This window comes from Corythoichthys intestinalis, chromosome 7 (genome assembly GCF_030265065.1).
Source record: "Corythoichthys intestinalis isolate RoL2023-P3 chromosome 7, ASM3026506v1, whole genome shotgun sequence".
Classification (NCBI taxonomy): domain Eukaryota; kingdom Metazoa; phylum Chordata; class Actinopteri; order Syngnathiformes; family Syngnathidae; genus Corythoichthys; species Corythoichthys intestinalis.
In genome coordinates this window covers 54,044,709-54,062,321 of record NC_080401.1, presented here as the reverse complement: position 1 = coordinate 54,062,321, position 17,613 = coordinate 54,044,709, and the positions used below count along the sequence as shown (strand labels likewise).

The following is a 17,613-nucleotide window of genomic DNA, read 5'->3' as shown; positions in this document are numbered from 1 at the left end:
AAAATAATTATAGCGGACAGCCAGAAGCCAAATCAATTAAGACGCCACTTAAAGACATTAGACCCCAATCTCATTGTTAAGCCGCTTGATTTTTTCTGTGAAAGCGTGCCGAATATTGCCAACAATCGTCCTGCTTTGTCAGTGTTATATCAGTAAGCCAGTGAGCATTGTTAGCATGCTGATTGCAAAATAACTCCACACCATTGCAAAGGAGGTAAATACTGTGAGCAGCAAAAATAAAAACTGTCCTGTCCAAGGACACTTTTTTTTTTCTTTTATTCAGATTAGTTTTTTCGGTCAAATTTTTTGGCACATTGTCCTCATGAGTGAATGTTCCTAATCAATTTTAATTTGTTATTATTTACTGATTTTATTACATTTTATTTTTCTGTATCAAATGGTCAAAAATGTACTTTGAGTGTATTTTTTAGTTTGGATGTGATTTTTTTTTTTTTTTTTAATTCAGGCAAATTGATGCACGTCGTCTTCTCTGTTACAAACAAAACAATGTTAATAAAGTTATACTTTATTATAAGTTCATCTGTTACTTTTTTTCTTTATTAGAAAAAAAGGACACAATGTTAGGCAGATGCGTATTTATAATAGTAATTTTATCGACAAATGATACTATTTACAGTGGCGGCAGAGAGTTTGGGGGGCGCGAAACATTTACGTCTTCCTTGGGGGGGCGTGACAGAAAATAATTGAGAAGCACTGCTTTATGACCACAATGTACCCAACTTCTGATGGCTACTTTCAGCAGGATACTGCGCCATGTCATAAAGCTGGAATCATCTCAGACTGGTTTCTTGAATATGACAATGAGTTCACTGTACTCAAAAGGCCTCCACAGTCACCAGATCTCAATCCAATAGAGCATCTTTGGGATGTGGTGGAACGGGAGATTCGCATCAATATTGACCAAACTCTCTGAGGAATGCTTCTAGCACCTTGTTGAATCTATGCCACGAAGAATTGAGGCAGTTCTGAAGGCAAAAGGTGGTCCAACCCGTTACTAGCATGGTGTACCTAATAAAGTGGCGAGTGAGTGTATTTCTCCCTATATTATGAAAAAAACATGTAACCTGAATATCAACGCAAAAACTCGACATAAGCAAATCCCGTGATTTTTTTTTTCTTTTCTCACCCAGTGTCCCACAGACATCACTGTAGAAGATCTTCACCCTGAGAAGCAGGATCCCCTCCACTTTAAACAGGAAGAGGAGTCCGAGATGCCGTACTTAAAAAAGGAGGCAGAGCCAGAAACCCCTGACATGAAACAACAAGACCAGGAAGTTGAAATCCCCAAGTTTCCAATGGATGTCAGTGTGAAGAGCGAAGAAGACGAAGGACCAAGCAAAGGGAGCGGATCAGCGAACCCTTGGAGTGACAGCTCATTTCAGCACTTGACAACAAAACCGGACGGCTTCTTAGTTCCGCTTTCGGACAAAGACGACATAATGTCATGTTCTTCTCACTTTAATACTGATGAGGAGGATGACGACTTTGGCCGAAAGGCATCAACATCTTTAAACAAGTCATCGTTAAAAAAAGACTCAAAGGAATGCGCGGTTGGGAAACCTTTTCCCTGCTCACTCTGTGACAAAACGTTTTCTCAGAAACGTAATTTAAAAGTACACATGCGGACACACACCGGGGAGAAACCTTTTGCCTGCACACTTTGTGATAAAAAATACTTCACGAAGGCACATTTAAACGTTCACACAAGAATGCACACCGGAGAGAAACCTTTCGCCTGCACACTTTGTGGTAAAAGATACGCCGATAAGAGAGGTTTAAACAAACACACAAGCAGACACGCTGGAGAGAAGCCTTTCGCCTGCTCAATTTCCGATAAAAGAATTCATTATAAGAGTGATTTAGAAAAGCGTAAGTGTACACACACTGGAGAAAAGCCTTTTGCCTGCACACTTTGTGGTAAAAGATTTGTCGATAAGGGAGGATTAAACAAACACACACGGAGACACACCGGAGAGAAACCGTTCGCCTGTACACACTGCGATAAAAGATTTTCTCAGAAAAATGTTTTAGAAGAGCATACGCGTACACACACTGGAGAAAAGCCTTTTGCCTGCACACTTTGTGGTAAAAGATTCACTCAAAAGGGACATTTTATATCGCACACAAGAAACCACGCTGGAGAGAAAGCGTTCGCCTGCACCATTTGCGGTAAAAGATTCGTCGAAAAAGGAGGTTTAACCAAACACGCGAGCAGACACACCGGAGAGAAGCCTTACGCCTGCTCATTTTGCGAGAAAAGATTCGTCGACAGTGGCAGTTTAAAACTTCACAAAAGAACACACACCGGAGAAAAGCCTTTTGCTTGCGCGTCTTGTGGTAAACGATTCACCCAAAGGGGAAATTTAAACATACACGCACGCAGACACACAGGAGAGAAGCCTTTCGCCTGCACACTTTGCGATAAAAGATTTTCTCAGAAGACTAATTTAGAAATGCATAAGCACACACACACTGGAGAAAAGCCTTTTGTATGCTCAATTTGTGGAAAAAAATTCGCTCAGAAAGGAACTTTAGTAATGCACGCAAGAGGCCACACTCGGTAATGAAGGAAATAGGTACGTTTCTCACAGACACCATGTCAATCTGCATGAGTCTAACACAGTGTTTTTCAACTTTTTCTGAGTCACGGCACGTTTTTACATTGGAAAAAAATCTCGCGGCACACCAAAATTACTTTCTGTACATCATTTTTAATTATAAAAAAAATTCTCAATATTTATACTTACTCAGTGTGAAACTTGAGCCTGTTTAGATGAACACAAAGCCGATGTCCTGGTAGGAATCTTCTTCAACAGCACTCAGCCTCTCTGTTTTTATTTTTTTTTTTATAGCAGTTAGGCTTGAAAAGCTCAGAATAATTAGAAAGGGGGACTTAAGCAATGTCTTTAAATGCATCAGGGGCCAAGGATCTCGCTGACAATGGTGTTGCAGTCGGGTAGTATTAATGTCTCTGCCAGAGTGTGGGAATTTTGGATTTAGCAACAAGTTCAGCAACAAGGTAACTGGCTTTGAGTGCTTTCTAATTTACCTTTGTAGTTTTTCTAGAAAAAAGTTGCCTGTTTCTCTGTGTTTTCACAATGGCGAACAAATTAGTTCATCAACTTGTTTTGAAGCGACGAAAGTTTTGTTTGGAGATGCCGTTTAAACTTGCTTGGCACCATGGCGCTGTTGGATCGCTGCTCGTGTCGCGTTCGAGAACTGCTCGGATTTCTAGCAGGGTCCCCCCCAGGATTGATGAATCTAAATTCAAGACTTTTAAGACCTTTTTTTAATGCCATTTCAACTGAAAATTAATACTTTTCTCGCACCCATTATTTCGATCATATTGAATCATATTAAATAAAGCACTGAACTTCAAATTTAACCTCAATTACTAAGTGTTTGACAAAAGAATGCACATATATTGAAGATACAATTAAAACACATTTAAAGTAACATTGTAAAGTCTGTCAGAATTTTTTTAAACACACACACGCACACAATAATTATGGACAAAAAAGTGGAGGAGGACAGGACTCAGACCAGCCATCTTCTGTAACTGGCTACAGGGTACCCGCGGGTTATTAAAAGTATTAAAAAAGCATTGAATTTAGTTTTCCATTATTAAAGGTATTAAATTAGCTGTCGTAAGTCTGGATTTTTTTCACCGTGGTTTTAATTTTGAAGAACATCTCAGTGCAACCTAAATTTTATCCGTGACAAAGCTTTTTTTTTTAAAATCCATAACAAAGATGACGCGTAGAATTTTTACGATGCACTGCACTACAAATCATAATGCACCTCGTGTGTGCACGCTGTTAGCATCATTAGCATCAACATCACAACAGCAGGGAATCGCACAGTACTGTGTGCTAACGTAAGGAACTGCTCAGATGCTTTAGTTATGTTTGACGAAAGCCTCAACAAGACAACCATGTCCAAACAGTTGGACATGCATGTGAGGTATTGGATCGGCGACCAAGTCGCATCCAGATACTTCGGGTCGCAGTTTATGGGTCATGCGAAGGCAGTGGACCTGCTTAACATTTCAAAGTAAGTTGGAAAGTTCTCCAGTTAAAATGTGTTAGATGCAATAATGTATTTCTGCACGGTTTGCCTTTCGAATGAATGTGAATTTCGTAGTTTTACCTCAAGAGTTAGCCATGTTCAATGACGTATTGGCAGGTGCACTAGCCTTAGCATGGATAAACCGCAGTCGTAGGTCCACCATCACCCTCAGATACACAACACGGTTGACACTATTATTGGAACGAGTGCGGGGTAACGTTGATCTGAACAACATGGCATGGTGATAGGCAAATTATAATGTAGGTGATAGTAAAAAACCTCCTGGTATATTTAAATGTTTTTCTTGATTGAATAAGAGTATGGATTTTCTCTATCTGATTAAAAGAAATGTCTTCAATAGCTGTGTTTTGTATACTTCTTGTAATGTGATTAGAAAAAAACAATTACCAAGGGAAATGGTATGCGTAGCTTTTTTATTTTATGGTAATTAATGGTAAACTACTGCCATTTAGTGGCTGTTTTTTAAACTTTCACTGCCAATTGCAAGATTTTCCCAAGCACTTTACAGTAAAGGTGACCAACTTGACAATCATCAACCTACCAAATTGACTAGGTCCTCTTAAAAGGGAAACCTGTTGTATTGCAAATGTAATTTCTGAAGTTGCTTTACAAAAATAGTGTAAAATCCATTTTATCCTGGGGGAAAAAAAACTGAAAGACCTTATATTTACAGTGGCTTGCAAAAGTATTCGGCCCCCTTGAACCTTGCAACCTTTCGCCACATTTCAGGCTTCAAACATAAAGATATAAAAATTTAATTTTTTGTCAAGAATCAACAAGTGGGACACAATCGTGAAGTGGAACAAAATTTATTGGATAATTTAAACTTCTTTAACAAATAAAAAACTGAAAAGTGGGGCGTGCAATATTATTTGGCCCCTTTGCGTTAATACTTTGTAGCGCCACATTTTGCTCCAATTACAGCTGCAAGTCGCTTGGGGTATGTTTCTATCAGTTTTGCACATGAAGAGACTGACATTCTTGCCCATTCTTCCTTGCAAAACAGCTCGAGCTCAGTGAGGTTGGATGGAGAGTGTTTGTGAACAGCAGTCTTCAGCTCTTTCCACAGATTCTCCATTGGATTCAGGTCTGGACTTTGACTTGGCCATTGTAACACCTGGATACGTTTATTTTTGAACCATTCCATTGTAGATTTGGCTTTATGTTTTGGATCATTGTCCTGTTGGAAGATAAATCTCCGTCCCAGTCTCAGGTCTTGTTGCAGATACCAACAGGTTTTCTTCCAGAATGTTCCTGTATTTGGCTGCATCCATCTTCCCGTCAATTTTAACCATCTTCCCTGTCCCTGCTGAAGAAAAGCAGGCCCAAACCATGATGCTGCCACCACGTTTGACAGTGGGGATGGTGTGTTGAGGGTGATGAGCTGTGTCGCTTTCACGCCAAACATATCATTTTGCATTGTGGCCAAAAAGTTCAATTTTGGTTTCATCTGACCAGAGCACCTTCTTCCACATGTTTGGCGTGTCTCCCAGGTGGCTTGTGACAAACTTTAAACGAGACTTTTTATGGATATCTTTGAGAAATGGCTTTCTTCTTGCCACTCTTCCATAAAGGCCAGATTTGTGCAGTGTACGACTGATTGTTGTCCTATGGACAGACTCTCCCACCTCAGCTGTAGATCTCTGCAGTTCATCCAGAGTGATCATGGGCCTCTTGGCTGCACCTCTGATCAGTTTTCTCCTTGTTTGAGAAGAAAGTTTTGAAGGACGGCCGGGTCTTGGTAGATTTGCAGTGGTCTGATGCTCCTTCCATTTCAATATGATGGCTTGCACAGTGCTCCTTGAGATGTTTAAAGCTTGGGAAATCTTTTTGTATCCAAATCCGGCTTTAAACTTCTCCACAACAGTATCTCGGACCTCCCTGGTGTGTTCCTTGGTTTTCATAATGCTCTCTGCACTTTAAACAGAACCCTGAGACTATCACAGAGCAGGTGCATTTATACGGAGACTTGATTACACACAGGTGGATTCTATTTATCATCATCGGTCATTTAGGACAACATTGGATCATTCAGAGATCCTCACTGAACTTCTGGAGTGAGTTTGCTGCACTGAAAGTAAAGGGGCCGAATAATATTGCACGCCCCACTTTTCAGTTTTTTATTTGTTAAAAAAGTTGAAATTATCCAATAAATGTTGTTCCACTTCACGATTGTGTCCCACTTGTTGTTGATTCTTGACAAAAAAATTAAATTTCATATCTTTATGTTTGAAGCCTGAAATGTGGCGAAAGGTTGCAAGATTCAAGGGGGCCGAATACTTTTGCAAGGCACTGTAAATTTTTTAATTTTATCTTCAGTAAATGTGCATTCTTTTGTCAAACACAGTAATTGAGGTTAAATTTGATGTTCAGTGCTTTATTTTTTTAATATGATTCAATATTATCTAAATAATGGGTGCGAGAAAAGTATTAATTTTCAGTTGAAATGGCATTAAAAAAGGTCTTAAAAGTCTTGAATTTAGATTTATCAATCCTGGGGGGACCCTGGGCTAGCCTCTCGTCCACCTGCCAAGACCCCAGTGAACATGGCTAACTCTTGAGTTAAAACTGCGAAATTCACATTCATTTGAAAGGCAAACCGAAATGTTTAAGCAGGTCCTCTGCCTTCGCATGACCCGTAAAGTACAACCTAAAGTATCTGGATGTAACTTGAGCCCCTATCACATACTCCAAAACAACGGGAATATCGCGGGACTTAGCATTTGTGTGTGAAAACATTTTCCTGTGTCGACTGACATGGGAAGCAGTGTGCGTGAAGGCAGGCGTTAAATTCCCGGGTCACAGCAGATGGCTGATGACTTAAATATCATAGCGGCGGCCGATGTATCTTCCTCCCTCTTCGCAGTAAGACAAAAAGCGGTAAACAAACATCGCAATTATAAACATAGCAAGCTGGAAATGGCTAAATTAAACTGAAAACATGACCAAAATTAAAATGTCAATTATTACGTTGGGGTTCTTCTTCGCTAACTTTTTGAAATAACTATATATTAATGATGGTATAAAATAAATAATTTGGATTAAAAAAAAAGAAGGCGCTGTATGGTCATTGCTGAGCCAGAGCGTGCCTATACGCCCTTTTTAATCTTCCCCTCTGCGAGTCCGCAAAACCGCATCTGTTTATTTATATTTAACAAACTTTTCCAGCGTTATTTCGTTGTGTAAATAAATTTATAATGATCATAAAAATATGTAGACTATTTAAACATTAAAAAAATGTGCGTTTTTTTTTTCTGCCAACTGAAAATTCGTTACAAAAGACAGTTACGACATCGGGAACGCTCCCTCTGGAACAAAACGCAATCTGACCAACATTGTGACAGCCGATGCCGACCAAAAATGATGTAATATCCGAAACAGATCACCAATGGACTCATTTGAAGTATATGAATGGTGGTCTGTTGTGGTGTTCAGAATCCACAATACTTCTGCCTGCAAGGTTTTCGTTCCACCAACAAACGGAAGCATTCCCGATGCAGAGGTGGATGGATTCTCCGTTTTGCCGGTTGTGGTGGTTTGGCACGCACGAGTTGCATTTCGATTTGTAGTGCAGTGCATCGTAAAAATTCTATGCGTCATCTCCCTTATGGATTTAAAAAGGGAAAAAAAATTTGTCACGGATATAATTTAGGTTGCACTGAGATGTTCTTGAAAATTAAGACCACGGTGAAAAAATTCCAGACTTACAACAGCTAATTTAATACTTTTAATACCTTTAATAATAGAAAACTAAATTCAATGCTTTTTTAAATACTTTTAATAACCCGCGGGTACCATGTCTAGCCATCAGCCACCTTGCTGTCTTCGACAATGTGTTGGAATAAAACAAGGGGTGTAACGGTACACAAAAATCTCGGTTCGGTACGTACCTCGGTTTTAAGGTCACGGTTCGGTTCATTTTCGGTACAGTAAGAAAACAAAATATAAATGTGCTAGTTGTTTATTACACACCTTTGTGCTTTCAACAATAGAACATTAATATATAAAAAGCTAGAATTCTGCTCAAAAAGTAGCGGGTATTTAAAGATAATCCAACAATTTGCCTTTCTGACCCCGCATATTGGTCAGCTTTCTTTCTGAAAGAAAGAAGAAAAAAGTCCAGAGCTAAAGAGAAAAGCAATCCCAATGACAAACATTTTAACATGTATTTTACAAATAAAATGCCTCAATTAATCTTTTTTTTTTCTTATGAACGGTTTTCAAAAGCTTTATTGGTGGATTTTCTCAAAGCGCCACACGGAAATTAATAAATTTGTGTAAGCAGGATCTGTATATTATTCTTATTATTACAACTAGCCGACATGCTAACCCAAACCGAGTGACGTCTCAAAGTCTTATTTTCGCTTTCGAAGTGAAAAATCACACAAAACTAGCCCGTATCATATCACACTGCCGCGGGGTTGTCGAGTGTCTTCGCCGATCGGCAACCTGCCCGGCGGAGAGCAAGTTACAGCTCGTTCCCCTGCTACTACGGACAAGAGAGCTCGCCGGGGAAGCAGCTGGAGAGTACCGCCGGAGGAACGCGTAGCTCCCACAACATGAATATAATGAAAAATAATGCTTTACTACATGGCGACGACAGACAAAAAGTGGCGTGCAGTTGTTGTGCAGCTAACATGACGGACAGAATGCGTCTTAGGAGATCTTTTCTACCTGCCCATCCATGATGAAACGTAAGTAAATAGTCCTTTATTTAAAGAATGTTTGTAGTGTTTACTTGGCAATCGCTGTATTCACAGCCATTTTTAACACAAAGTTGCCAACACTAACCATGAATATGTTGGTGCTATCATTAGCTAGTTGTGTTATTGTGTTAAGAACATTTCTGGCAAACATTTTTTTTTAAAGATTAAATAAACCAGTACGACATTTTTTCCTTATTTTCAGCTAGCTATTTTATATCTCAAGAAATCGGAGTAAAATTTACTTGAAGCACTCACAGATAATTTCACTTATTTCTAGATTTACACTGAAAACATGGGAATTTATTTTTTTTTTCCTTCAATTTTAAGGAGGTTGGTATTGGTTCAGGTGATACGTTTGATTCAAACCTTTGTTTTCAAAAACTGCTAAAGAAACATTTTGAAAACTTCCATAATGTCTGGATTTTATTAGGAAATTTAAATTGTATTATTTGAACACAAATTATATTTACACAAGATATACAAACTTCTTAATCATCTCTTATGTATCCAGGAATGCAAAAAATAATAAACATTTGTCTTAATAACACTCAAAATTGTCTAAATAAATTAAATACAACAGAAAAAAAAAACTTCTTAGTCAGGGAGTAACAAAAATAAAAATAAAGCCTTCTTTCAGGAAAAACTACTGATTTTGTCCACAAGCACAGCCAAAATCAATAAAAAATGAAAGCTCCTTCGGGCTGCTTTGAGATCAAAATAAAAATGAGAACTGGGGAGAAGGGGGTAACTTTGTTTCAGTGTCCCAAAGACGTATTTATACGGCTTTTACGTTTTTTTTTTTTTTTTTCACAAGAGACATCTCTAGGTTCTGATTCAACCTAGCTCCAAAGCACAATGTTGAAAATCCATTTTAAAGCAATAAAATTGGCCACTGGAGGGCAGTAGCGCATTTGGTCAGACCCCAAACCCGATTAAACGGAACGAACGGCCGGGGTGCCGGCGGAAGACGACCGAATGGACGTCCAGGATGCCAGGCGGCGGACGATCGAGCAGAACAACCGAGATGTCAGGCTCTGGATGACCGAGCAGAACAACCGGGACCACCAGTGCACCGTTAAGTCCGTGCTGCTCACCGAGCAAAGCCCGCGCCACCGTGCTCAGCCGCTCGGAAACGCGCACAGCCAAACCAGTACCCCCCAGGAACACAAGTTCCCCAAGCGAACATGGTCACGAGGCAGTGGTCACCACAAAAGAAAGATAAAAAAATCCATCTTTATGAAACAGGCGGTTGAGGGAAAATTTTACCCCGGCTGTCGCGGCCACAATAGCGTCATCGCTCAGTTCAATAGTATAGTTATGTGTAAAAAAAAAATTGTTACTTTGCTATCAAAAGCTCTATTTGTCTTGTTGTTCGTGTTATTTTGTAAAAGGAAAACATTATTCAGATGTTTGGGATGTAACTAAAGCAAAAAATAGCTGTGTTCAAGTGAAAGTTATGTTTGAAATGTATGCGTTTACAAAAAGCTCAATTTCTGTTTTTTCATCAGAAAATGGAAAATTGCTCAAACTAAGCTATTTTCTCATGCTGATTTCTAAAGAATGGAAACAGATACAAACTTTTTCCTGCTGAAAGAGTAATTTTTCTTTTGGTGGGTTCCATGTTCATATAGCAATAGAACAGAATTTTCTGTGGGCCTTGCAAAATCAGTCAAAATCTAGTAAAAAGGCCAGGACCGAAGGGGGTTGCACAGGTGAAAATGGCTGGGAGTAAATGAGTTAATTAACGTTAACTTAGTAGAAAACACATACAGAAGGACACTTCTCTTAAGCAGCTTCCTACTCCGTTAGAAGGTTCACACAGTTTAATGTAATGGTAATGCTGAACTGTGATGCAGGTTGGACTTTCAGTAGCAAAATTAGAGGTGCATTTCACAACAGTTACGTTTTGCATTACTTCTCATATCCCTCCCATGTAATGTAATTCTGGACTGTGAGAGTTCCGTGTGTGTGTGTGTGTGTGTGTGTGTGTGTGTGTGTGTGTGTGTGGAGGGGTCAAGTCATCAGCCAGTTAAACGTGCGTTTGAGGAAAAAAACGAACATGCAATCGCACATTCAGCAAGTGACAAAGCGGTAAACGTAAGCATGAAAATAATTCACTTCATAAGAGTAGGATCAATTCTATCGTTATAACTAGAGACGTCCCGATCGATCGGCATCATCGGGTCCGATCTCGTCATTTTCAAAGTATCGGAATCGGCCAAAAAATATCGGACATGCCTTTTTTTAATATATATATCTTTTTGAATTAAATCGGTTTCTGATTGTATTTAACGTTACAGACGTAATGTTACACTCAGAGTATTTAGTTTAGGCTTAAGGTAGGGTTATAAAATTTATCCCGTAAACGGCGGTAATTAATTTTTAAAAAAATTAATCACGTTAAAATATTTAACGCAATTAACGCATGCGCTGCACAACCCACTCACGCATTGTCGCGTTCAATCTGTAATGGTGCCATTTTACCTATATGTAGAGCTAAAAGGCAGCGGTAAATGAGTAGAGTGAATTTTGGCAGCCTTTGGAGCCTTTTTTTTAATTGGCTAAAGCCTTACAATCCCTCTTCCTACAATTAGAAATATTGTGGGAAGCAATGTGGGAAGAAAGGTAGTAATTGATCTTTTTCTTAACACCCTATGTTATTTCTCAACGCAGAGAAGATATATCAATTGGTACCACTACGCCCAGTCATGGTTGCACTTCCCATCATGCATTTGAGCAGAACAGATAAATCAGTCATGCCTTTTTTTAAGTATATATTTATTTTTTGTTTAAATCATTTTCTAATTGTATTTTAACGTTACAAAATGTCTTACACTCATCCAGAGTCGTTTTGGCTTAAAGTAGGGCTATCAAATTTACTGCGTTAACGGCGGTAATTTTTGTTTTTAATTAATCACGTTAAATAACTAAAGCATGCGCTGCACGATCCACTCACGTATTGCCGCGTTCAATCTATAAAGATGCCGTTCTACCTATAGATAGCGCTAAAAGGCAGCGTATAATGAGTAGAGAGAATTTTGACAGCCTTTGGAGCCATTTTTTATGTGGCTAAAGCCTTACAATACCTTTCTCAGCAATTAAAAAAAGGTGGGAGGCAATGTGGGGAAGAAAGGTAGTAGTTGATCATTTTCTTAACACCCTATATTCTTTCCCAACGCAGAGAAGATATATCAATTGGTGCCCCTACACACAGTCATGGTTGCACTTCAGATCATGCATTTGGGGAGAAGTTAAATGGCTGCAGTATCATTTACTGAAAGCTCAACAAATTAGGGCTGCAGCTATCGAATATTTTAGTAATCGAGTAATCGACTGAGAATTCTATCGATTAATCGAGTAATTGGATAAAACAAATATATTTTTAGGTGAAGAGAAATTATAGATATACATGAGAAAACAAGACATTTTATCATTTTCAGTCAATCAATGTCTTTATTTTTGATGTGTATTGTTGAAAACGGCCAACAATTGCATCTCAGGTGTAACTAGGATTAAAAAAAAAAGACTAATTCACTATATATATATATATATATATATACATACACATACACACACCTAAAAATGCCTTTACGCTTGATAACACACTTCGCTTAAAAGTTACGATTTTTCCCCACGTTTTTCAATTGAATTTTTATTTGTGTCAAGCCATTTTTAAGTTCTAGTAAAGTTTTAAGTTAGTCTAAACTGTAAGTCCTGATAGGATTTTGAATTTTTGTTCAAAATAAATGTATGATACAGGCTGTATTGGAGCACATTAGGGACTAGTGCTAATTGGTGTTTTATCCAGCAATGACTACTGAGCTAAAATTGATAGTTAGCATTATTGAGTTTTTATTTGACACCCTCATCACTCCACAACGCTATGTTATGTTAAAGCCTGTATGTAAGACACGTTAGCCACGCATCGAAAGTGGTCTTAATTAATAGAAACCTAGCCCTCCGCAGGGCTAACGTTACTTGAGCTAGTAGTGACAGTAACGTTAATCTTATATATTAGCGCTTAGCGCTCTTTGTTAGCGCTTAGCGCTCTACTGCTTTAAGATGGCGGCTGTTTGCTAACGCTGCCCAGACGCGGCCTAGTCTGTCATTGTGCATCTAGTTCAACATACATGTGATCTCTATGAGACTCACCAGAGCTAACTGCAACTAACGTAGCATGTGCAGGCTAGTATTTTGCAACGTCGGAGTCGTTTGTAGCGGCTGTCTGCTGCAGTAAGTTTTTTTTTTTTGCTTCTTCCTCCACGCACGTGACATCAGCGCGTTGTCCCGCATTAAAAGTAGTCCGAGCAAAACGTGATGCTTAGAGCTGTCAAAATAAACGAATACTCGAGGTGAATAAAATTACTCGGATCAGTTTTTAAACTCGAGTTACTCGAGTTGCTCGAGTATTCGTTTCAGCTCTACAACAAATACACTAGATGGCAATATTTAGTCACAATATACAAAGTCACATTTATCCTTTAAGAATGACAAGTCTTTCTATCCGTGGATCCCTCTCACAGAAAGAATGTTAATATTGTCTTGGGGATTTATTGTCATAATAAACAAATACAGTACTTGTGTACTGTATGTTGAATTATTCATTTTTTGTCTTAATGCATTGCCAAAATGTATATGATCGGGAAAAATTATCGGGAATGATTGGAATTGAATTGGGAGCAAAGAAAAAAAAGCAATCGGATCAGGAAATATCGGGATCGGCAGATACTCAAATTAAAACAATCAGATCGGGAGCAAAAAAACATGATCGGAACAACTCTAGTTACAACCAATGGGAAGAATCTAAATTACCTATATAACTGGACACATTATATAATGCAAATAAGGTTGCCCTTGCCTTTGACCGATGAGTTTTGAATAAACTTCCACACCGGAAACTTTCACTTTCAACTCCCGCCTCACAAACATTCACTCTCGTTCAATTCGTCGATGGCGTCGTTTCCGCCGGGGCACTTGTGTTTCTTGAGGAGAAACTTGCGCGTGAACTTTTTATGGCACACGTCGCAACCGAACGGTCTCTCTCCGGTGTGCGTCATTCTGTGTCTCATCATGTCGCCTTTTTGGATGAAGCCCCTGTTGCAGAACGGGCAGGTGAACGGTTTCTCCCCCGTGTGTCCCCTCATGTGCGCCATCATGTTGCTCTTGCACGTGAACTTTCTCGCACACACCGGACAGGGGAACTTTTTCTCGCGGGCGTGCGTGCGATTGTGCACCATCAGTTCTTTTCTTTTGTCGAAGGTGGCCGGGCAGGTCGCGCAGGTGAACGGGGCCTCGGCGGCGTGTTCTTCCATGTGCGTCAGCAGGTTTTCCTTCAAGGCGAAACGCTGGTTGCACTCGGAACACGGGAAGGGTTTGTCTTCGGTGTGCGTGTTTGCGTGGTACTTCAGGTGCGACTTTGTGGGGAACGCCCTGTCGCACACGGCGCAGGAAAAGGGCTTCTCGCCCGTGTGGAGTCGCATGTGTAACACCAAGTGGGCTTTGGCGGTGAAGCGCTTTTGGCAAACGGTGCAGACGATAGGCTTCTCTTCCGTGTGGGAGCTGACGTGTCTTTGTAAGTTTCTTTTGTTGGAAAAGGTGCTGGCGCACGTGGGGCAGGAGAGGTGTTTCTCGCCGACGTGGCACTTCATGTGCGAGCGCAGGTTTTGACGCTGGTGGAAGGTTTGCGTGCACAGGGAGCAGCGGAACGGTTTTACTTGGGGGTGGCGGCAGCGCATGTGGGAGATGAGGCTGTAGCGGCGGCTGAAGGTTTTCACGCACGCCGGGCAGGAGAAGGGTTTCTCTCCGGTGTGGCTCTTCATGTGGCGGTTGAGAATCCCGCGGTTGGCAAAAATTTTGCCACATTCGGAGCAAGGGAACGGCGTTTGGGCTTTTTTGGGGAGTTCGTCCGACCAGTGGGACGTGACGCCGTCGGCCGAGCCGCCCACGTTGCTCGGGCCGGCGTCATCGGCGTCGAGCGTGACCAGAATGACATCGTCTTCGTCTTCTTCTTTAATGTGGATGGGTTCGGGGTCGTCCGGGATGGTCATCTTTGGGCGAGGGGGCGCTTGGAAAGCAAGAAGATGAGGTGAAATATGAAAGTTGCATTTGAAAAATAAAGTGCTAACATGCTAGGACACAGTTGACGGGAAACAGGGCGCGGGACCGCTCGGTAGGGGTCCTATTTTCAAAAACTTAATATATTTTCAAATCCAAAGCCGCTAACAACCTAAAACCAAAAGACGCACCTCCTTTATGAATATGGCGGGGAAAACAGACAAGGCTAAAAAAAGCGGTTTCTGCTCTTGCACCCCTCTTTGAAATAAACTGCTGTATTTGAAGCCAAAAGAACTGTTGTGTTTGATAGAACAATATGTCTATATGCTGCCATACTAGATTCATGGCGGATTAAGTCTCCTAACTATTTTTCATTTGTCCGTTTTACCCCGGAAACCCCCGTTTACAGACGTCGCGCAACCGCTTTTGCTTCAAACTAGCCATAAAAAGGTAAGAAATCGTATTTATTATTCGAAATGTCTGTCATTTTAAGCTTAGAATCATTAATTGATGTCTAATATTTACCGTAATTTCCCGAATATAACGCACTTTTTTTTCACCCAAAAATTTACTTGTAAAATCATGGGTGCGTGTTATTCACGGGTACAGGGACGGAGACAGAAAAAAATTCATCACTATTCATGTTCCATTGTAAGCATGGACCAGCACAATATTACCTAATCCGAACGACAGTGATATAATAATCAAGTTTCATGTGGTAAGTAATTGTTTTCATGATATTTTTCAAATCTAATAAAATTAAAATGTTTTTTGGTACTGTTTATTATTTACCGGTACATTTTTCTAACCTTTGCGTTGCAACATGCCGGCACACGGCGATGTTGTCTTGAAGAGAAAGTATACGGCAATCCATTTCGTATAAATGTTGACCGTGTGGCGAGCTAGGACCGGTGTCTGAGGAAGAGTGTCGAACCACTGAGCCAAGCCGCGTTTTATTTACATTGAAACTCACAAAGTAACAACGTACGTCTTGCACGCAAATCGCGGGACATTTGTTTACTTCCGACTGTTCCCTTAACTAAACTCTTCCCCCCGGGAACTACACAACTTGCCAACATTAGTTCCGCTGGTGAATTGTGTTTAATATTATATAACACATACACGATATATTATATAAATATAGTCTAATAATATATATTTGACACGAGACTCATATCTATTGGTGCTAAAATTAGCGTGCGCTTTATACACGGGTATAAGAATTTTCACTAGATTTTACAGGTAAAGTTGGGGTGCGCGTTATACACGGGTGCGCCTTATATTTGGGAAATTACAGTAGTTTAAAAAATAAAACGACATGAAAAAAATTTTCACTCGCATATTTTAAACTTTTAAACCAATTATGTCACAATGGAAAAATTAGCGTCTGTAAAAAAGTCACGGATATCTACCTCATAACTATTGCTTAATTGTTTTTTTTGTTTTTTGTTACTGTCGCATTTCCCCCAATATTTTAGATGATAAATAATCGATCCAAACAAAGAAAAATTGAAGAAGAAAAAAAAGTTTAAAATGGTAAAAATTTGTAATCAATTTTTTAAATTAATCACGTTAAAATATTTGACGCAATTAACGCACATGCCCCGCTCAAACAGATTAAAATGACAGCAGTGTCATATCTGCTTGTTACTTGTTTTTTGGTGTTTGGCGCCCTCTGCTGGCGCTTGGGTCCAAATGATTTTATGGATTTAAGCACAATTAGCGAGCATGGTGTAATTATTGACATCAACAATGGTGAGCTCCTAGTTTATTTTTTGATTGAAAATTTTACCAATTTTAATAAAACGAAAACATTAAGAGGGGTTTTAATATAAAATTTCTATAACTTGTACTAACATTTATCTTTTAAGAACTACACGTCTTTCTATCCATGGATCGGTTTAAGAGAATGTTAATAATGTTAATGCCATCTTGTTGATTTATTGTTATAATAAACAAATACAGTACTTATGTACCGTATGTTGAATGTATACATCCATCTTGTGTCTTATCTTTCCATTCCAACAATAATTTACAGAAAAATATGGCATATTTTAGATGGTTTGAATTGCGATTAATTACGATTAATTCCTTTTTAAGCTGTAATTAACTCGATTAAAAATTTTAATCATTTGATAGCCCTAGTAAAAATATGAAAATGAAAATCTCAACCACTCCATGATGTCTGTGATTTCTGCATCATGACCCTTGTTATATTACTGTGAATAGAATATTTTATTCATGCTTATTAAACACATAACTGCCTTATAACTATATTCATTTGTGCTGTGACTGCATCCATTCATGTTAGTGTGCTCTATCCATTTCTTTGAACATAATACAAAAGTTTCTGTGGACTGCCTTATCTGATTTTACTCCCTCTCGTACCAGCTACGACTAAGTTTCCAAGGTCATAACTCATTATGTTTTTCTGTGGAAAACCACCAGAGTTGATACTTTAGGTTCACTTTCGTTTTCGTAGGTATAGTTACATAGTAAGCAACGCTCTTTCAACAAGCATATACAGTGCCCTCCATAATTATTGGCACCCCTGAAAAAGATGTGTTTTTAGCTTCAATGTTTTTTTTTAAATTCAAATATTGTGGGACCTTTAATAGAAAAAAAGAAAAATCCAACCTTCAATACAATTGCATTCATTCAGTGGGGAAAAAATCCCACATAAAGAAAAAAAATATTTGACATCAAATAATTAGTGTCAAAATTATTAGCACCCCTGGTGTTA

General features: G+C 39.2%; 2 protein-coding genes across 9 annotated transcripts in view; one reads left to right on the top strand and one right to left on the bottom strand.

The window, feature by feature from the left end:
- LOC130918803 (gastrula zinc finger protein XlCGF57.1-like) overlaps positions 1 to 4,775 on the top strand; it is a 46,880-nt gene extending 42,105 nt beyond the window's left edge. For 6 of the 8 annotated variants that reach the window (XM_057840876.1, XM_057840879.1, XM_057840875.1 and 3 more), the window contains exon 4: positions 1,152 to 4,772. In XM_057840876.1, the coding sequence (XP_057696859.1) occupies positions 1,152 to 2,585 (1,434 nt within the window). In that variant the 3' untranslated portion in view covers positions 2,586 to 4,772. Of the gene's footprint in view, positions 1 to 1,151 lie in introns of all 8 variants that reach the window. The other 2 variants (XM_057840882.1, XM_057840885.1) reach the window with 2 other exon arrangements.
- A 1,573-nt stretch (positions 4,776 to 6,348) lies between these two features.
- Positions 6,349 to 17,613, bottom strand: part of LOC130918656 (zinc finger protein 585A-like) — an 84,823-nt gene continuing 73,558 nt past the window's right edge. The window contains exon 8 of the mRNA XM_057840551.1: positions 6,349 to 14,880. Within this exon, the coding sequence (XP_057696534.1) occupies positions 13,736 to 14,880 (1,145 nt within the window). The 3' untranslated portion in view covers positions 6,349 to 13,735. The remainder of the gene's footprint in view (positions 14,881 to 17,613) is intronic.